Below are 21,922 nucleotides of genomic sequence, written 5' to 3' on the forward strand. Positions count from 1 at the left end.
GCCACAGTAAATTTAAGAAAACTGAAATCATATCAAATATCTTTTCTGACCACAACGCTATGAGATTAGAAATGAATTACAGGGAAAAACATGTAAAAAACACAAACACACGGAGGCTAAACAATATGTTACTAAATAACCAAGAGATCACTGAAGAAATCAAAGAGGAAATCAAAAAATACCTGGAGACAAATGACAATGAAAACACAACAATCCAAAAGCTATGGGATGCAGCAAAAGCAGTTCTAAGAGGGAAGTTTATAGCTATACAAGCCTACCTCAAGTAACAAGAAAAATCTCAAATAAACAATCTAACCTTACACCTAAAGGAACTAGAGGAAGAAGAACAAACAAAACCCAAAGTTAGCAGAAGGAAAGAAATCATAAAGATCAGAGCAGAAATAAATGAAATAAAAACAAAGAAAAGAATAGCAAAGATCAATAAAACTAAAAGCTGGTTCTTTGAGAAGATAAACAAAATTGATAAACTATTAGCCAGACTCATCAAGAAAAAGAGGGAGAGGACTCAAATCAATAAAATTAGATATGAAAAAGGAGAAGTTACAACAGACACCACAGAAATACAAAGCATCCTGAGAGACTACTACAAGCAACTCTATGCCAAAAAAATGGACAACCTGGAGGAAATGGACAAGTTCCTAGAAAGGTATAACCTTCCAAGACTGAACAAGGAAGAAATAGAAAATATGAACAAACCAATCACAAGTAATGAAATTGAAACTGTGATTAAAAATCTTCCAGCAAACAAAAGTCCAGGACCAGATGGCTTCACAGGTGAATTCTATCAAACATTTAGAGAGGAGCTAACACCCATCCTTCTCAAAATCTTCCAAAAAATTGCAGAGGAAGGAACACTCCCAAACTCATTCTATGAGGCCACCATCACCGTGATACCAAAACCAGACAAAGATACTACAAAAAAAAGAAAATTACAGACCAGTATCACTGATGAATACAGATGCAAAAATCCTCAACAAAATACTAGCAAACAGAATCCAACAGCACATTAAAAGGATCATACACCATGATCAAGTGGGATTTATCCCAGGGATGCAAGGATTCTTCAATATACGTAAATCAATCAATGTGATAAACCATATTAACAAATTGAAGAATAAAAACCATATGATCATCTCAATAGATGCAGAAGAAGCTTCTGACAAAATTCAACACCCATTTATGATAAAAACTCTCCAGAAAGTGGGCATAGAGGGAACCTACTTCAACATAATAAAGGCCATATACGACAAACCCACAGCCAACATCATTCTCAATGGTGAAAAACTGAAAGCATTTGCTCTAAGATCAGGAAAAAGACAAGGATGTCCACTCTCACCACTATTATTCAGCCTAGTTTTAGAAGTCCTAGCCATGGCAATCAGAGAAGAAAAAGAAATAAAAGGAATACAAATTGGAAAAGAAGAAGTAAAACTGTCACTGTTTGCAGATGACATGATACTATACATAGAGAATCCTAAACATGCCACCAGAAAACTGCTAAAGCTAATCAATGAATTTGGTAAAGTTGCAGAATACAAAATTAATGCACAGAAATCTCTGGCATTCCTATACACTAATAATGAAAAATCTGAAAGAGAAATTAAGGAAACACTCCAATTTACCACTGCAACAAAAAGAATAAAATACCTAGGAATAAACCTACCTAGGAAGACAAAAGACCTGTATGCAGAAAACTATAAGACACTGATGAAAGAAATTAAAGATGATACCAACAGATGGAGAGATATACCATGTTCTTGGATTGGAAGAATCAATATTGTGAAAATGACTATACTACCCAAAGCAATCTACAGATTCAATGCAATCCCTATCAAATTACCAATGGCATTTTTTATGGAACTAGAACAAAAAATCTTAAAATTTGTATGGAGACACACAGACCCCGAATAGCCAAAGCAGTCTTGAGGGAAAAAAATGGAGCTGGAGGAATCAGACTCCCTGACTTCAGACTATACTACAAAGCTACAGTAATCAAGACAATATGGTACTAGCACAAAAACAGAAACATAGATCAATGGAACAAGATAGAAAGCCCAGAGATAAACCCATGCACCTATGGTCAACTAATCTATGACAAAGGAGGCAAGGGTATACAATGGAGAAAAGACAGTCTCTTCAATAAGTGGTGCTGGGAAAACTGGACAGCTACATATAAAAGAATGAAATTAGAACACTCCCTAACACCACACACAAAAATATAAACTCAAAATGGATTAGAGATCTAAATTTAAGACCGGACACTAAAAAACTCTTAGAGGAAAACATAGGAAGAACACTCTTTGACATAAATCACAGCAAGATATTTTTGGATCCACCTCCTAGAGTAATGGAAATAAAAACAAAAATAAACAAATGGGACCTAATGAAACTTAAAAGCTTTTGCACAGCATGGAAACTATAAACAAGACATAAAGACAACCCTCAGAATGGGAGAAAATATTTGCAAATGAATCAACAGACAAAGGATTAATCTCCAAAATATATAAATAGCTCATGCAGCTCAATATTAAAGAAACAAACAACGCAATCCAAAAATGGGCAGAAGACCTAAATAGACATTTCTCCAAAGAAGACATACAGATGGCCAAGAAGCACATGAAAGGCTGCTCAACATCACTAATCATTAGAGAAATGCAAATCAAAACTACAATGAGGTATCACCTCACACCAGTTAGAATGGGCATCATCAGAAAATCTACAAACAACAAATGCTGGAGAGGGTGTGGAGAAAAGGGAACCCTCTTGCACTGTTGGTGGGAATGTAAATTGATACAGCCACTATGGAGAACAGTATGGAGGTGCCTTAAAAAACTAAAAATAGAATTACCATATGATCCATTAATCCCACTACTGCGTATATACCCAGAGAAAACCATAATTCAAAGAGACACATGCACCCCAAAGTTCATTGCAGCACTATTTACAATAACCAGGTTATGGTAGCAACCTAAATGCCCATCGACAGACGAATGGATAAAGAAGATGTGGTACATATATACAATGGAATATTACTCAGCCATAAAAAGGAACGAAATTGGGTCATTTGTTGAGACGTGGATGGATCTCGAGTCTGTTATACAGAGTGAAGTAAGTCAGAAAGAGAAAAACAAATATCATATATTAATGCATATATGTGGAACCTAGAAAAATGGTACAGATGAACCAGTTTGCAGGGCAGAAATTGAGACACACATGTAGAGAACAATCGAATGGATACCAAGGAGGGAAAGTGGCTGGGGGGTGGTGGTGGTGGTGTGATGAGTTGGGCGATTGGGATTGACATGTATACACTGATGTGTATAAAATTGATGACTAATAAGAACCTGTTGTATAAAAAAATAAATTTAATTTAATTTAAAAATTAAAAAAAATAAATCAATGAAGTCCCTGTGATTCTGGGTTAATATGACTTTTGGTAAACAGTACTGTCTTTCCACTAACTATTTTGTCTCAATGCCACAAGATGAATAATTCCCCAGGTTAGCTTCATCTCTGTGTTTTCTTAATAACTAGTCTCCAGTATCTTGGGAGTGTGAAGGTGGTTCCTCCTGGGGGTGGGGAGGGCATCTCTACAGTGACCCTTGCTGAGAGAATGTCCTGTGTCTGGAGCAAAGCTGAACACCAGAGCTGGTCTCACTTTCAGATCTCCCTAGGGAAAGAGTCTCCCTCTGAGATTATCTTTGGTTTTGCAAGTTCATTTTTTAAGCTCTAGGTAACTCTGGACATAGACCCGATACGTAGTGTGTCCATGCAAAGGACAAAGGACCCTAGACAAAGATTATCTAGGATAAGCAGTAGAAATACAAACTCCTGGGGCTTCCCTGGTGGCGCAGTCGTTGAGAGTCTGCCTGCCGATGCAGGGGACACGGGTTCATGCCCCGGTCCGGGAAGATCCCACATGCCGCGTAGCGGCTGGGCCCGTGAGCCATGGCCGCTGAGCCTGCGCGTCTGGAGCCTGTACTCCGCGACGGGAGAAGCCACGAGAGTGAGAGGCCCGCGTACCGCAAAAAAAAAAAAAAAAAAAAAGAAGAAATACAAACTCCTTTGTTATGCTCTTCAGTGTCCCCCCGTTTTCCCCAGTGGCATGCCCAGCATAGTGCTAAGAATCAAGTGGTCCTGAGCCTGGCAACAAAACAGCTAAACCCTGTTCTGGACATACCCTACTTGCCTCTTCAGATCTAGCTCCCAGCCTCCCCAACCCTGCTCTGTGCCCCAGGAGGCTGACCTCTATGGATACCAACTGCTCCCTTGCCCTGCACCTTCCCATTGGCCCACGGGAAGCCCTGGAATGAGGGGGAGAGAGAAGTCAGGGTATTTATCCCCTGGCTCCCTCCCTGTCAGCGGCATGAGCCCCTCCACCTCCTGAAGGTCTCAGCTCCTATTAGGCCGCCTTCTGCGCACAGCACCCTCTGTCCCTGGTTCCGGTTTCAGGAACTGCTCCCTCCTCTGGCTCCTTGAGGCCTAGCAGTGGAAAGGGAGGCCCACTCTTCCTAGACCTAGACCATCCTTTGAAGTTCCCATGTACTGTGTGTACACGTTGTAACAGTCCCTTTACTAAACCCTCCCGGAATTATCTTAATTTGCCATCTGCTTCTTACTGAGGCCCCTATCAAAGCAATAATGGCCTTGACCATGTGATAGGTTCCTATCCCAACCCCAAGAACAGAGTCTGTTTGATGGGTGAGAACAGTTGTCATGGATAGTTAGGACCGTGACTTCCACACCATTCTCTGCATAAATCAAACCCACCACTGTTAAGAGAAGTCTGGTCCCTGTGATGGAGCAGAGGTGATCCACAGAGTCACTCTTCCACTTTCTTTGAAAATCTAAAGCTATGCTAGTGCCTTTGGGTGGCTCCAGTGCATCTTGGGAAATTCTTCTCCTCATGTCCTGCTCTTCTAGACCCTCCTGCTTTCCGCTTTGTTCTCCTGCCCTAAGAGGTGGGGGAAGATAGTTGAAGCGTAAGAACTGTGGGTATCAATGACTGGAGAGGACTGTGCTATCTCCAGTCTTCCTGGTCAATTTTCTCCCCTCAGTGCATTTCTGGTAAGTGTGTACTGTGGCTTCCTGTGGTCCAGAGTCCCCTGATGTGTGAGATGACAGTTTACAAACTGCATTCCATATTAGCTAGTAAAATCACATTTTGATAATCTTCTCTCCAAATTAGCCTTGAAGGTCAATGCCAGCCACTAACTGAACTAATTGTATTTATTACTAAAGGTAACTCTAAACAATGTTCCAGGAGGGCTCTGGGCTTTTCCAGTGGGAGGAACTTGCAGTTGTCCTGTAAAAGCCAAGGTATGAGGAGGGGCAACAAAAGGGCTCCTCCCTCAGCAGTCCAGGAAGTGAAAGGTTTTACTCCCAAACCCCAGCTTCGTTTGCATACTCCAGGGAGGGGCTGGGAAACCCTGACCCTGCATCACCCACCACTCTCCCCCGCCTAGCATCTTGTCCATTCCCACCACACCACAGTGGAAGCACCCGGGCAGGTCAAAAGCAAGCCAAACGACAGCACTGGCGCTGCCATGGGCTCTGGCAGCCCTGTCCCTGAATATTTACTCTTTCTTCAGGGCTCTTGGCACAGTGCCTGCGGCAGAGTCTTGGGGAGCAGGTAGAATAGGCTGGGAGGGCGTCAAGCACCCAGTGGATCCCACGAGGCAGGTGGCTTTGTGCCAGGTCCCCTGCCATCCCCGTGGGTCCATGCAGGCTCTCAGGAGGCCGAGAGACAGAAACAGCCCCTGCGGCTTTCCCAGGCTGGTGATGAATGAGCCCAAGGCCCTGATGGAGGCATCAAAGGCCCCGTGACAGAGCCGCTATGGTTGTAAATCTCAGGCGCTTGGCTGAAAGCGCTTCGCAAGCTGTGTGTGAGCCAAAGGCAGAGGATGTCGGCTGTGCCTGTCACCTCCAAGTGGGGGGGGAACCGTGGTCAGATGGCTGGGAGTGAGAGCAGCCCGCCTTTGAGGCAGGGAGTGATGAATGGGGGGGGAGTCGTTTTCCAAGTCATGCGTTTAGGGGAGAAATACCAAGTGGCAGGGGAAAATGAAAAGAACATGCCAGGTGGCCCTAAAGGGCCAAGTGTGAAGGCTCTTTTGGAGGGCGTGAAATGTCTGGCTTCAGGACCCTAGAGTCTTTGGGTGATGCAACCTTCCGGCTTCTGCAGACTTGTAATCAAGGCTCAGATCACTGAACCCTCTGTTGGCCTGGAGAATCATTGATAGAACCGAAAGTAAAATTTACTGTGACTCTTAACACTGACAAGGGGATGGTGCCTGGATACATCAGCTTTCTGCGACAGGTCTTGAAACCACCCTGAATCTTTCTTAATCTGTAAAATGGGGACAAGAACACAAACCTCTAGGCGATGAGGGGATTAGAGATAGAGTTTTTAAAGTGTTTGGTAGGATACCACATATAGTTGGTATTTAACAAATAGTATCTATTCTAAGTATTTATGAGTAAAACCATGACATCGTGCCATCAAGACAAGAATGGAAATGCTCAGACTCCAGTCCTCCTGAGACACAGAGACATCATGGAGATTCAGTTACACCTGTGAGAAAGACCGCTTTCCCAGAACAAACCCAGTTATCCTCAGCAGCACAAAAACAACCTTGCCGTCAGACTTGGCTCCATGTTTGCTAAGCCCATTTTAGCTGCCATGAAGAGCTGATGTGGAATGTAGAAAGCAGCATAATTCTGTTTCAGAGAGAGGTGATAGTACAGAGGATTAGAGACACGTGTTGATGCTCTGAGAACAAGATGCCAAGACAGGATTAAATGTGCGAGGCTTTTATTAGTAGAAATGCCTGTGGGAGAAGATGGGGAGAGAGCTAGGCTAGGCTGCGAGGGTCATCAGACCGTGATGCAAGTCTGACCTGAGTAAAGGAAGGAGGGAGGGTGCATGGGTGGGAATGATCTAGTCTGTTCTGCAGTCCATGAACTTGGCTAGGGCATTGGGGAATCCTGGAGCCAAAGTCAGCTGTCACAGGACAGGAATGAGTCTGCCTTAGTCTCTCTGCCCTCCTCTGTCGTTGGTACACGACCTCACTGCAAATACAGTGATGGATTTCATAGCCCAGCAGCTGGGGTCTGTGGTCATTCTATTCCTGCATCTGTAGGTCTTCCAGGCACATTCTCCTGGCATCCCCAATATATTTTTGTAAGAAATCCTGCCCAAGGCAAAACATGATTGTGGTAGGCAAAGAAAGAAAGAAAGAGAGAAAGGGAGAAAGGGAGGAAGGGAGGAAGGAGAGAGAGAGAAAAAGAGAAAGAAAATACTAGCCACACAAATTCCTCTTTGCCTATACATGAGCCCCTTTGCAGTGTGATTTTGCCATTCCTCCCATCAAGAGATGGGTATCTCTTTCTACTCCTTGAATCTGGACTTGACCAGGTGAATTGCTTTGGCCATCGGAACATTCACAAACATGGCGCAGCAGAGGATTGAAAGGTGTGTATGCAGTGGGACTTGCCCTCTCTTGATACTTTTGGAAGCCTAAGATCTCCATGCGAAGAGCACAGACTAGCCTCCTGGAGGATGAGAGGCAATATGAAGCAGAAACCACCCACCTTCCCACCATACCTGTGAGTGAGGCCATCCTGGAGCATCCAGCCCCCACCGAGCTGCCAGTGACTGGAGAGACCAGCCAAGCTGGACTAGAACCAAAAGAGCGAATGGATAACCCTTAGTGTTGTAAGAAAGAATAAACGCCTGTTGTTTTAAGCCACTAGGTTTTGGGCTGGTTTGTTATGTAGCAAAAGCTAATCAACATGCCCATCTTATAGACGGAAAAACTGAAACCTGGAGACCTGTGAAGTCCCTTAATGGGTCTGGAGGTGTTACCATGCTTCCTCAGAGTCTCCCACTCCAAGCTGGGCTTGACCAGATGGCTCTGAGTTTGGGGGCAGCTTTACTCATTTGCATACTATTTGCCTCCCTGCTGGAGTGAACTGAGATTGGGACCCAGAATTCAACCTTTAATAAGCCTCTATTGAATGAATGATGCTAAGGTGTCAGGAGGCCCTTCTATGACTTTGAAGCCATGAGAACACAAGTGGAGGAATTTCCAGTCCTCTAAGCAGGGGAGGGAGGGTGCAGGGGTACAGCGATACCCCCCAACCAGATTATCAATTCCTGCAGGCAGGGGCAGAATTTCTATTTCTCTTATATTCTTCTTTACTCCTGTGCTAGTCCCATAAGCTACCATTCATTCAGTCATTCAACAAATATTTCTTGAGTGTGCCAAGAACAAAGCAGATAAAGATCCCCAGTCTTGTGGAGCTTACATTCTTGGGGGCACACAGGCGATAAACAGGATATGTAAGTAAACTGTATAGTATATTGGAAAATGGTAAGCACCAAGCGTTAAACCTACAGGGGGGAAGGGGAGAGGGAGCAATGGGCTGGGGGCGTTGACATTTTAGTTGCGGTAGCCAGGGAGCCTCCTGAGAAGGTGCCATTTGATTCGAGACTAAAGATAGGGAAAGATCAAGCCCTGCAGTGAGCAGTTAAGTGCAATGGCCCTGAGGCTAGAGCCTGGGGAGTGTCCAGGAGCACAGGGAGGCCAGAGTGGAAGGACAGTGAACAAGAAGAATTAGTAGGAGATGAGTTCAGACAAGTAAGGGGTGGGCGCACGTCATGAAAGATGCTGTAGATCAGAGTCACGACTTTGAGTGAAATCAGGAGCCCTTTGCGATTTAGGAGCAGCAGAGCGACGTGATCTGACATTTTCACAGGATCCCTCTGGCTGCTGTGTTAAGAATCCTCTGAAAGGAGTCAAGGGCAGAGTGGGGACACCAGTTAGGCAGGTACTGCCTTAACCACGGACTTGCTTTCAACTGAAATGAAAGCCGGGGTGTCTAGCCTGGGGCCTGTGTTAGAAGGAATGCTCAGTCACTATTTGTTGGGGGAAAATACTGAATCGTGTCTTTTCGCCAGCATTATGGTGCCTGAGAGAGCAGCCAAGGGGACGTTGCTTCTGGACCTGAGCAAGTTCTGCTTTGATGATGACAGTAAAGCACCAAACAACCAATTCAACTTCACCACGCCATCCGGAGTGGGGAGCAGCAGCAGATTTTTACAGGATCCAGCTGGCTCTGGGACAATCGTGGTCAGTTAACGGTCATTGCATCATCGAAACGGCATTGGGGAAGTTGGTCTAACAGGCATAGTGCTTTTGCTGCCCCATAGAGAGAAATTTCCAAAGTAACTCCCTCTCCAAGCGACTGTAACTGACAAACTTAATAGTGACTCTGTTTTCCCCATTTGCTCTTTATTTTACCCAAGTTCCAGGAATTGTTTGTTATGCATGGTTATGCCTGGGGTGCTAAGGATTGGATTCTTTCTTGCATAGTTCGCAGTTTGCAGGCTGCCTGCCTGGTTAGCGTGCTTCCACAGTCACATATCAGTGCCCTCTGGGCTCAAGCACTTTTGTTTATTTCAGCGCTCATTCCTCGCCATAGAGGTGTGAGGTGAGAGAGAGCAGGGCCAGGGCCATGCGTGTGTCCTGCTGAATTCCGCAATGTAGAACCACTGGAGACCCAAAAAAGAGGGGCATCTCCACTGGGGCAAATATGTAATTGGAAAAAGAATGGGAGCAAAAGGCAGGTCTCAATGAGCTGTGTGAGACATTTAACAACAAGGTTCCCACTGGAGGGTTGGGGGGAAAGGAGGAGAGAGATAGAAGGGCAGGGTAAGGTGGAGGTCTTACAGGGGGGTGGTCTTGATGGGGGAGATCTTTGCATCAGAGATAAAGCCTCAGGAAGAAGAGCAAGCAGCCCACTAACCATCCCCTCAAACACCCCCTTCTCCACCTCCCATCCCCCAAAAAGTCGTACCAATTTTATTCACTGTGTCAACTAAAAATAACTTTTTTTTTTCTGTTTGAGAAATTAATACATGTTCACTGTAGAAAATGTAGGAAACACAGAAAGGCATTACTACTCAGTAATAACCACTATTAACATGTTGATATATTTCTTTCTTGTCTTCTTCCGTATGCATAGATTTTATGTATCGTCTATATATATATGCATAAGTATTCTAAATGATGGAAATAACCTTGCATGTAGGATTCTGTATCATGCTTCTCTTTGACTTAACCTGAAATCTTGAGCCTATGCTGGGCAATAGTGCTTGATGAACATCTTTAAACAGATTCTCTATCCTGATAAATTCTTTCAAATAAGTTCTCTAGCAGTGAGCAAAGGTATGGACATAACTTTTTAAAGCTCCTCCTGTGGGAAAAAGTGCTTTCCAGAAAGGTTTTGCAATTTACATGTCCACTAACAGTACATGAAAGTGTGAGTTCAATTAAAAGTATTGTTTATTCTGTGTAATCTGATCTCTCTGTTTTAATCTAGTTGATTGGTGATCTAGATTATGAAAATTCAAGTAATCTAGCAGCCGGCAATAAATACACTGTGATAATCCAGGTGCAGGATGTTGCCCCTCCTTACTATAAAAGCAAGTATCATTTTGGTTTATTTCATGAAGCATCTTCCTTGAGTAGCAATGACTAAACTGTGCTGGGCAATGCTTGGGCTTGGGCTGGGGATGTATTTATGTTCAAAAGAATTCAAAAAGCCCCAAACTTCGGAATCAGCCCAGCCTCCTCCTGTCCTTCACCAAGAACAGTTAATCAGTCTCCAAGTCCTTTCTTCTGTGTCACCTACAACTAAAATCTAAGGATTTTAGTAAAGATCTGCTGCCTTCCCCCCAACTCCACTGCACCTCCATCCCACTAGTATTGCTCTAATGCAGAACCTCCTCTATCAGAGCTGAATTACAACACCAAGAGTGTTTCAAGAGTCTTTCTGCCCACCTTTAGTCTTGTCCCTTTCCAACGCATCCACCACATTTCTGACAGTGATTTTCAGGAAACGCAAATGCCACCGTATTACTTCTTGCTGAAAGCCCTTGAGTGTCTCCCCATAGCTGTCAAGTTCACATTCAAACTCTTTGGCTTGGCACAAAGCAATAAAGAGAGTCACGTGAATTTTTTTGGTTTCCAAATGCATATAAAAGTTATATTTACACTATATACTGTAATCTGTTAAGTGTGCAATAGCATTGTCTTAAAAACATAATGAACATACTTTAATTAAAAATACTTTATTGCTGGGCTTCCCTGGTGGCACAGTGGTTGAGAGTCCGCCTGCCGATGCAGGGGACACGGGTTCGTGCCCGGGTCCAGGAAGATCCCACATGCCACGGAGCGGCTGGGCCCGTAAGCTATGGCCGCTGAGCCTGTGCGTCTGGAGCCTGTGCTCCGCAACGGGAGAGGCCACAACAGTGAGAGGCCCGCGTATCGCAAAAAAAAAAAAAACTTTATTGCTAAAAAATGCCAACCATCATCTGAACCTTCAGCGAGTCATAACCTTTTTGCAATGGTAACATCAAAGATCACTGATCACAGATCACCATAACAATATAATAATGAGGAAAACGTTTGAAATATTGCGAGAATTACCAAAACATGACACTGAGACACAAAGTGAGCAAACGCTGTTGGAAACATGGTGCCGATAGATTTGCTCGACACAGCGTTGCCACAATGTTCAATCTGTAAAAAACACAGTATCTGCAAACTGCAATACGTAAAACGCAACAGAATGAGGGATGCCTGTATTGTGATTTAATTATTTTTCCTATTTCTGTTTATAGATAATATCTACATTTATATCCTAACAAGCCCAGAAAATGAGTTTCCTCTTCTCTTTGATAGCCCATCCTACATATTTGCCGTGTCAGAATTAAGCCCATGTAAGTAACCGACGAGACACAGACTCCAGTGCTCTTGATAGACCCCTTCATCCGGAGGCACTTGGGTGGAGGAGGCTCCCCGTCAGAGGCCCTGGTGGTGGTGTGCACAGCGACTCACAGCTGATTCCTGGTTATTGCATGTCTTACTTCTTTTTAAATTCTCCTCACTGTGGAGGAGCCCTTCAGGTGAAATCCAGATTTTGAAAACTGTTGATTAAACTGCATTTCTCTGAACCCCCTGATTGCCTCTTTGTCTGGGTGCCTGATTCCAACTAATCCTCTCTTTTTGCAGCCTAAGTTTTCCCTTGGTCTCTACTGTGATTTTTATCCAGCTCACTCAGAGAATTGAAATTTAAAAATAGAGAGAAGGCTTCCCATTTCTAGATTTCTTTCATTTAAAAACAAAATAAAGATGTTTTCTCTCTCCCTTTGAAGGATTCCCTGGAGGCCTCTTTTTCCACCCTTTAGGATGCCTCGATTTCTGCAGGCTCCTCCCCACTCCAGCTGGGTTTCTCCCCGTCTCTCCCAGTGAAGGGGAGACTGTTAACTCTAGAAGAATCAGACCTCACCACAGTCTTTGAGACTTGGATTGTATATACTTCTACACTAAAAACTAAACAAAACAAACCCCAAAATCTCCCTCTAAAATGATCTCCTCTTCATTTCGTTTTCTCTCTTGATGATGAGCTCCATTTCCTGACATTACATTTTAAACAAAATACAAAAAGAGGGTCTGAAGAAAACGCTGTCGATTCCCTATGCCTTATCCAGTGAATAATAAGTGCAACAGGAATAGGCTTTTTATGAATTCACAGATCTTGCTACAATTATTAATCACCTGCTCTGGGTCAAGCACGTAGTGCTGTTGTATATAGTTGAATGAGAGAAGATGCTGCCCTTGAGGAGTATAATTTATGAGGAAGAACTTCTATAAAACAAGCAAGCCCGAAGTCCAGCAGCCCACCAACAAGACTTGCAAAATAAGCAAAATGGAACAGGATTTAAAAATCAAAAATATTCCAACCATCCTGTTGCTAAACCTTTAAAAATCATGTTTTTCGTCTGGTTTTGTAACAGCAACCCATGCTCAGTATAGAAAATTTGAAAAATAAAAAAGACAACACTGCTGCAAAAAGATGTATATGTGAAGGTTCTTTGCAGTGTTAGGATCATGTAATAATTGGTGTACTTGGAGTCTATGTGAGGGTATGAATTGTCTTTTAGACTTCGCAGTACTGCTTGAATCATACGGCCAGTTTCCTAGTGGGTGTCATTAGTGTAATTTGAATTTAAAAGATGTAAAACATACAGAGTTTGAACAGCAAAGAGGCCCCCAAAAGTCTTTCGCCCATGGCACTGAGAGTGTCTGCTCCTGATTCCTCCTCTCACCCCCAAAGCAGGACTAATCTCAGATATTATTCTCAGCGGTAATCGCAGGTACTTTATTCTTCCAGCTAGAACCCGGGTTGGACGGATGCAAGCGACAGATAAAGACTTCCCCCAGAGAGGCATCGTGTACTCCATCTCCACCGGAGGGGCCAGCCAGCACTACCCAAACATATTTTGGATTAATCCCCAAACGGGAGAACTCCAGCTGGTAACTAAAGCAGACTACGAGACAGCTCCCATCTATATTCTCAGAGTCCAGGCCACCAACGGCGAGGACAGCAGCTCAGTCACAGTGAGTGGGGCTGTTTGGTGCATTCACACCAGCCCAACTGGTTGACTTCGGGTCTCCCTGGCACCCTCCAGGTGTGGCCGCAGCAATAAGGAATCTTAATAGGGCACCTCCTGCAGACATGACAAGGAATGGCTAGGGGTGTCCCAGACAGCACAATCGGACACACATAGCAGTGCCAGGAAATGAAGATTGACATCTGTAAGCCCACGTTTATGGGTGACTGGGAGAAGCGCTGAGATGGATGGCCACCCTGGGGGACAAGCTTCCTCCTGTTGCCCTTAAATCCCCCCTTGCTGTTGAGGTGGGCTGTAGCTGTGCATCGCCCCCAAGTAGTTTTACCCTGTTCCTACCCTGAGCCCCATCATACCAGATGGGATAGGTCTTAAAATGATCTGGCTTGACGCAGCGCTGTGCTGCTTTGTAACCTCTGATGTTGAGAATCTGGTTAAGTGCATTTCTGAGTCAGTAGGTCTGAGTAGGGCCTGAGAACCTGCATTTATAACATGCTTCCAAGTGGTGCCGAGGCAGCTGGTCCATAGCCGTGCTTTGAGGAGCCAGGCTTTGACAGGTCTGTGCTGCCAGTGGTCAGGAATATTTGAGGGTAATATGATGGTCACAAAGAGGAAACTATTTCTTGGTCTTTCCCGTTAGTAAAGTGAAAAAGCCTAAGGCAAAATGAACTCAGCTAGCGGCAGGCAGCCCTGTGTGATAGAATGACTGGTCCAGGGTCAGGAGGCAGAGTTCATTTCTCAACTTTGATCCCAATTTGCCAAGGGGGTCCGAGCAATGCTTATCTTTGTACCCTGATTTCTCTCTCACACATGGAGAGTCACCTCATAACCCAATGCCTGAATAGTCCAGTTCCTCTGATGACTTGCTTTGAATTAGTGGGACGATGTTTTCAATGATGTGTAAGGCTTGGCATTGCTAGCTGAGAAAAAGATGTGCTAAGTTGAAGGTAATTGTCGTGTTTGTTAGCCTGGGTTTTTGAGAGGAATGAATGGAGTCCACTTTGGGAGCTAACTAGAGAGAACATTTCAATTTACTCCTGGGCTCAGAAATAGCTGAAATCCCCAAATTTCAGAGGTAGAATGAATACGACTCTAAAATTCATAAGCTTTTAAAAAGGGTGATGATCACATAAGTCCCTTTCAGGGCTGACATTCTGTGATTCCATGCTGGCAGGCATCCCAGTCCATATTCCAATTCACCAGGCATAAAAGACAGTGATGAAAGAGAACAGGCTGGCCCCTGCTTGTGGCAGGCCAGCGCCACCGGCTCAGTGCAGTGCTGAGATCCCGGGTTACACACAAGACCCCGGCTAAGCCAGGTCGCTTCCTTCTATCCCACTGGTTCTCAACCCTGGCTGAGTATTAGAATCGGCTGGGGAACATAAAAATCGTGCCTGGGGACTTCCCTGGTGGCGCAGTGGTTAAGAATCCGCCTGACAACGCAGAGGACACAGGTTCGAGCCCTGGTCCGGGATGATCCCACATGCCGCGGAGCAACTAAGCCCGTGTGCCACAGCTACTGAGCCTGAGCTTAGAGCCCGCGAGCCACAACTACTGAAGCCCGCGCGCCTAGTGCTTGTGCTCCACAACAAGAGAAGCCACCGCAATGAGAAGCCCGTGCACCGCAACAAAGAGTAAACCCCGCTCACCGCAACTAGAGGAAGCCAGTGCACAGCAACGAAGACCCAAGTCAGCCAATCAATCAATCAAGGAAGAAAAAAAAAAAAAAATCAGGCCTGCGCCCCACCCTCCAGGGAGTCCAATTCATTTGGTCTGGAGAGGGCCAGACAAAGTGGAGCCATGGTTGAGAGCCATTGTTCGATCTTCCAAAGTTAAAGACAGAACTTCCAACTCACAGGGGCAGCAAGCAAGGAAGCACAGGAGGGTCACCGTAAATCCATCATCGTTACCGGAAAAACAACTCAGCATCATCTGGGGGTGAGCGCATGTGTCTAGCTGCATATGTGTGTGGGGGTGTGGAAATGTATTATTACGTATATTATGCACACGTGCATGTACACACACAACACACAGTAGAGAAGTTAATAGCATAGGACTTGGAGTAAGACAGACCTAAGTTCAAATCCCAGCTCTGCCACTCACCAACTGAATGGCCTTAGGTCAATTACCTAATCTCCCTAAGCCTCAGCTTCCCCATCTGTAAAATGGGAATAAACGTATTATCGATCTTGGATGAGGTTAAACCTCACTAATTCACAAAAAGCACACAGCCCCGTGCGTGGCACACAGTAAGGGCTCAATGATAACTACTCAGTGAGACCACTTTCCTGCTGCTCTAGGTGACTGTGAACATCATTGAAGAAAATGATGAAAAACCAATCTGTACCCCAAACTCGTACTTCCTGGCCATCCCAGTGGATCTGAAAGTTGGCACGAATATTTACAATTTCAAGCTCACGTGTACTGACCTTGATTCCAGCCCCAGGTCTTTTCGTTACTCCATTGGCTCAGGTATGGTATTGATGTCAGTGGTCCTGGACCCTTGCTGAGGGCTCCTGGTGTTGGGGGCTGTAGCAGCTGTTTAGGGAGAAGGGGTGGGGGTCTGAGCTCACACACTGATCTGGCACAGCGTGTGGGGGGTGTTTTGAATGAGGAAACCAAGGGTGAGGAGTCAAATGGTTCTGGAATTCCCAGTACCTCCCCCACCCCCCCACCCCCCCACCCCCCGCTTGGCTTCCCCTTCTCACCTAACTCTTCCCAGACTCCCATACCTGGCTGCCCAAAGGCCCAAGGAACAGTGAATCCCATTGATGGTGACCCGCCCCCCCACCCCCAATTCCCAGCCTGTCGTAGGATTCATGAATCAGATTAGTGTAGCTTAAAAACATTTTTTTAGTCCAACTCTTCCCCCACCTCTTTTCCTGCAAGCTTGTTGGTGGGGGGGGGCAGGGGAATCCCAGTCCTCTCTCTGGATAATAATAGATGAAATAGATTAAATGCATTTTGAAACGCGTCCTCAGGAATTCTCTTCTGCTCCATTCATTTTCTCTCTTTAAAAATATACCATTGTGGGAGGGAAAGAAAAGAGCACCCCTCAATGGAAATGAGACCAAAATAGTTCATCTAATGAAGTACCGGGGCCAGGGATTTAAACCCAAACAAGCAGAGCAGTTTCACGTGAAAGACTGAAAAGCCAGCTCCGCCGCCTGCTGAGCCCTGGCAGAGCCGGAACTGGAGCAGCAGGAAGCCTCTCGAGCAGGCTGTGTCACAAAACCCAGGGGCAGAGCCCACCTCGAGACTGCAGTGGCCGGAGATGGGAACAATCCATACTGAGAACCCTGAGGCCTTTATGGGGCACTTCGTTGCTCGGGAGTAAAACTGCATCATCCCCTGGTCCATTTACTGGTTTTTAGTTGGTAGTGAGTCTGCAGCCACCGGGGGAATGAACAAGAGCTGCTTGGGCGGGCAGCTTCTCTGCTCTGGGCTCCCTAAGCTGTGAGCCTGCAGCCCCAGACGAGCCGCTGGGGAGGTGGGGGTGGGGACTACTGTCCCTGCCAGCCCAGGACGCACCTTCCTTTGGGGGACTCCAGGGACATCCGTCACGGGTGTGACCAGCCCGGTTTCATGAAAGGCGTGCAATGAACTTGGCCCATGGCTAGGGACGTGGCCCCCTCTTCCCTCTTGCCGCCCACTGATTGGTCTGAGCGTGACTTACACATTGTTACCAAGTTAATGCTGACGATGAGCATTGGCCGCAGCAGGATTGCTAGCTCCCTGCCTGATGCTCAGCGCGGTGGCGGCCATTCTCCCTGGACACCTGTGCTGGTGCCCTTTTCTACTCTCATTTTCATTGCAGCCACACTGGTTGTAAGCCAGAGTCTCTCTGTACTCATGAAATCTCTGGTGCTGTTAAGGCCCATATCCTGTCACTGCCCCACCCTGGTACATCAGAAGTAGTCTACACCTGAGGTGGGATGTTTAAGAAAAAGACTGAATGTAGTTTTCTTCTAACCCTTATTTCTCACGCTCTTTTCTTCCTATTCCCAAAATCCTTGCATCGAATCTCATTTAGGGAACATCAACAGTCATTTCACCTTCTCTCCTAACGCCGGGTCCAACGTTACAAGCCTGATCCTCGCGACTCGCTTTGACTATGCTAGTGGGCTTGATAAGATCTGGAACTACAAACTACTTGTCTACATAACTGATGACAACTTGCTGTCCGACAGGAAGAGAGCTGCAGCTCTTGTTGAAACAGGCACAGTGACCCTGAGCATTAGTGTCATTCCTCACCCAACCACGACTGTCACCACAACCCCCAGGGTAAGGGTTTTGGGAGATGGACTTCCCAGTTACATCCCTTGTAACTGATGTTGATGGAGCCCCTTGACCTAGGAGAAATGTGGGGTGGACTGAAAAGAGTTGAGGTGTTAGGATGTTGCCAGAAACGCCAACCGTGGGCTGGATCAGAATAGTCACTGGGTGGTAGAAAAAATCTGGGTGAGACCTTGGGCTTATAGAACCACTGACATTTCCTAGTCTGGTAAAGAAGGAGGTACACATATGCACAGACTTGTGATAGATCAGGCGTTGCCCATCCAGGGTATGGACATGTTGCTGCCTTCACAAGCCCTTCTCTGCTTGCTCTTAAGAGCCAATACAAGTCCGTGTCCATGAAAGCAGCTAGCTGCCAGATGCTCTTCTCTACTTCTTTTGAAGAGTCACCATTTGTCAGTCTGTACCCTACTCCCCACCTCCACTCCAAAAAGAAATCCACTTATTCAATCTGCAGATATTGATTTAATACCTATTATATGCCAAGCACTTTGGTGAATAAGCCAGAAATTATCTCTGCTCTCTCATGGAGCTTATAGTATAGGTTAGTGGTTCTCAAGTGTGGTTCCCAGACCAACAGCAGCAGCAGCATCACCTGGAAACTTGTTAGAAAAGCAAATTCTTGAGCCCACCCCGGAACACTAAAGTTATACCTCATCCAACCATGATCATCACTACAACTTCCAGGGAAGGATGTTGAAACCTGGAGTCCTCACCAAATCCCCAGACCTACTGGATTAGAAACTGTGGTGTGGGACCCAACCATCTGTGTTTTTAATAAGCCTTCCAGGCCATTCTGATTGCACTAAAGTTTTAGAGTCTCTGATCTAGAGGGGGAGACGGATTACAAACAGGTGTGCAAATTAGTAAACTACCTACAGACTGTCATAAACAGTAGGAAGAAAAGCAGCCCCATACTTGGAGTATGCCAGAGGAAAAGGAACCAGAACCTCAGAAAGCCACCTGTGACAGGTGGTCAAATTCTGCTTCTCAGAGTCTTACCAAGAACTGCTTAATATTCCTTTCCTGTGGGCTGGAGTCAATATTACCCCCAATGAATGGAGGCATTAGGTGACTTGAAGGGCTTTCAGTTGTGGTAGGAGCCAGTAGGTGCCCCAAGTAAGGCATTGCCACCTTTCTGCAACTTACAACACAACCCAGCTCTGACATCTCCAACCTGGAAATCTCCATAACTTTTTGTTATCAGTCTCCCTCTCTGGGAAGCAAATGCTGAACTTGAGGTCTCACTGTGATAACAGCCTGCTCAGCTGGCAGCACAGCTGGCAGTGACTGAACACTGAGAAGCTTACAAAGTGTTTAAAAAAAAAGAAACAAAAAACCCCAACTTTCATGGCTCATGCCTTCCCAGTGAGAGACAATAGCTATATTAGTCCCTAGCTTATGCCATGATTTGGCAGGGAAAAAAAGCCAATGGAATTTTTAGCTTTGGGGAAGGAGAAGAAAGAGAATGAAATTAGGCCTAGAGTTGCTCTCCAGTTCCCTACATTTTCTGGGTTTTGGTCTAATGGACATCTGGCAAGACTATAAATAAGGTGATGGGTTGAAGAGTGAGAACGATGAGCACACAGATGTCCGACCTTTAGAGCAAGAACAAAAAGCAGGATGAACATTCAACCACCCAACGTGAGAGGGTTCTGATGTCAAAGACTACCAACCTCCACTCATCTCCCTCTTCTGTCATTCAAGCCCAGGATCACCTACCGGATCCTGAGGAAGAACGTGTATTCTCCATCGGCCTGGTATGTGCCTTTTGTCATCACTTTGGGCTCCATGCTGCTTCTGGGTCTCCTGGTGTCCCTGATCATCCTATTGGCCAAAGCCATCCACAGACACTGTCCCTGCAAGGCTGGGAAGCACAAGAAACCTCTGTAAGTTGCCAGTGGGCTGGGCCCTTCCCCCATTTCCTTTCAGAGGATACTGCCTCTGGTGATGCCAGGAGAAGGAAAGGGAGACAGTTGGGATTTCTCCACAGGGTAGAGAGGGTGTCTGGAATGAAGAAAGGAAAGGGAGCTACGGGGGAGACGTCCCAGCTCCCCTTGTCCTGGTGGACCCCCTTCATCACCTGCCGGGCCAGGAAACTGTTCCTTTGCTTTTCCCTGGCACCTGCCCCATACTTGATGAGTTCTCAGTGAAATCGGGGCTTCAGCCTCCTGGTGATCTTGTCCTGGATAAAAGCTCCAGAAACAAGGCCAGTTGTGAGTAGTAGTAGAACATGCTGTGCTGTTATTTGTGGAATATTTAAAGGATGGGATGGAATTAGAGGAAGCATAAAAAGGAATAAGGGAATTAAGCTTTTGGCTCCAGTGACTGAACTGGGCTCTGGTGTGACTAAATAATCATTGTTCTTTTGCGTGTGGCCCTCTCAAGGGCTGTAAACGCAGGCCTGCTTCCTCTCCCTGGGATGCTCACCTGCTCACTTATATGCCTCTTTCGGTGACGCTCTGCAGAGTGTCTTTTACTGGCTAAAGGGAGGTACTAGAGTAAAGTGGAGAAAGCATCAAATTGTTACAAGCTTCCCCAGAGCCAGCTGCTTGAGTCTTAGTAGCTCTTACAGTGAGAACGTGATGGTTCTGAGCCTGGGCTTTGGAGTCAGATAAGGTTGAGGTTCAAATCTTGGGTCTGCCATTCTCTGGGTATATGGCTTTGGGCAAGTGACAACCTCTGTGAATCTCAATTTCTTTATTTGAAAACCAAACAATTAAATGAGCAAATGCAAAGGAACCATTTAGCACTGTTCCTGATGTGGAGTAAATGCTTAATACACTATTTTTTTTTAATCTTGTTGCATGATTTTTCATGGCTGAGTCCCAGTGAGCTTAGGATTCTAGATTCTAAGTTTAGCTCTGTACACCCAAGTATCTTGAGGTATTGGAACTTGAATTTTGGAATTTCTCACCGGCAAAAAGAAGGGGTGATAAGACTCATGTGCCATTTAAAGGTATTTTGAAGATTAACTACTACTGTCAAATAATTTAAAATCTATGGATGAAAGGCTGTATAAAAGTATAAGTATTAGCATAAAGATGTGCATTGCATTTTGCCATATTTATTGGGGGCATTCGTTGCTATTGGCAACCTTGACTTCAAGGTAAGAAATCCTTGAGCATCTGCTGAAATTTAAAAAGGTCTTTTTATTTGGACTATACTCACAAATTGATTTGAGAGAAAAAAAACCAGCTCCAAAAGAGTGATGCTTAAGCTTGTAAGGATGGCAGTGCTCTGTAATGGGATTTGGGCAGAAGTTCTTAAAGGAAGTAATCCAATACTGGACACTGCAACTCACATGCAATTTATAGTCAAATGTGCACCTTGAACCTGGTGGCTTCAGTTACCTTCTACATATTGTTTTCAACGTGGTTGACTTTTAAAAAACTAGCTAGTGATTCAGACTCAGACCTGGCCTCTCTGGCAATTTGTTGTACCATATGGCAACCAATATTTGTCCCATAGCAGAGAATTAGAGTCACAGAATGAAGGGTCTTAAGAGTCCAGGTGTCCAGCTCTTCACATTACAGGAAGCCAGGGTTTAACTGCTAGTCATCGAACCTTCCCACTGTGGGTCAAATCTTCTGCTCAGATGGTTACTGGGGAGGAAAACCAGGCAGGAAGAATCGCTGGGCCGTCTGATGGGGTCGTCATGCCCTCACTCAGTGTTGTCAGAGAAAATAGGTTCCCTGAAGTTCTCTAAAGCAATAGTTTTCAAACTTATCAAACTCCTAAGCCTCCTTAGTCCCAACCCAGCAGTGATGGAGCAGGGCTGGGAGCCCATTCTGCATTTTAGTCCCCTGCCCTGGTCCCTCTTTCAATCGACCCCTGAGTCCTGGGGAACACAGTTGCCCAAAGGCCCCCACGTTGTCACGTGTGTACCAGGGCAGAGTGCTCTCAGGTTAATTCTTGTCCATCCCTTCTCTCCCGATACAGGGTGAAGAAAGTAGGTATGTACGGTGCCGATTACCTTTGTTTGTTGCTATTATTGTTTTGTGCTTGCTCTGTTGTACTACATAAAAGGGTTCCAACTCGGTGGAGAATCAGGGCAAGTCCTGTGTTGGTGGGTTTTCCGCCACATCATCTGTGGATGGAACGAAACAGAGGTCGGACGTAGCTGGA

At 45.4% G+C, this 21,922-nt stretch overlaps 1 protein-coding gene across 1 annotated transcript in view; it reads left to right on the forward strand.

The window, feature by feature from the left end:
- Positions 1-21,922, forward strand: part of CDHR3 (cadherin related family member 3) — a 151,800-nt gene that overhangs the window by 125,239 nt on the left and 4,639 nt on the right. The window contains exons 9-16 of the mRNA XM_060156187.1: positions 8,981-9,152; positions 10,405-10,507; positions 11,708-11,806; positions 13,261-13,487; positions 15,799-15,970; positions 17,532-17,782; positions 19,502-19,683; positions 21,737-21,746. Of these exons, the coding sequence (XP_060012170.1) occupies positions 8,981-9,152; positions 10,405-10,507; positions 11,708-11,806; positions 13,261-13,487; positions 15,799-15,970; positions 17,532-17,782; positions 19,502-19,683; positions 21,737-21,746 (1,216 nt within the window). The remainder of the gene's footprint in view (positions 1-8,980; positions 9,153-10,404; positions 10,508-11,707; positions 11,807-13,260; positions 13,488-15,798; positions 15,971-17,531; positions 17,783-19,501; positions 19,684-21,736; positions 21,747-21,922) is intronic.

Source organism: Lagenorhynchus albirostris, chromosome 8 (assembly GCF_949774975.1).
Source record: "Lagenorhynchus albirostris chromosome 8, mLagAlb1.1, whole genome shotgun sequence".
NCBI lineage: Eukaryota > Metazoa > Chordata > Mammalia > Artiodactyla > Delphinidae > Lagenorhynchus > Lagenorhynchus albirostris.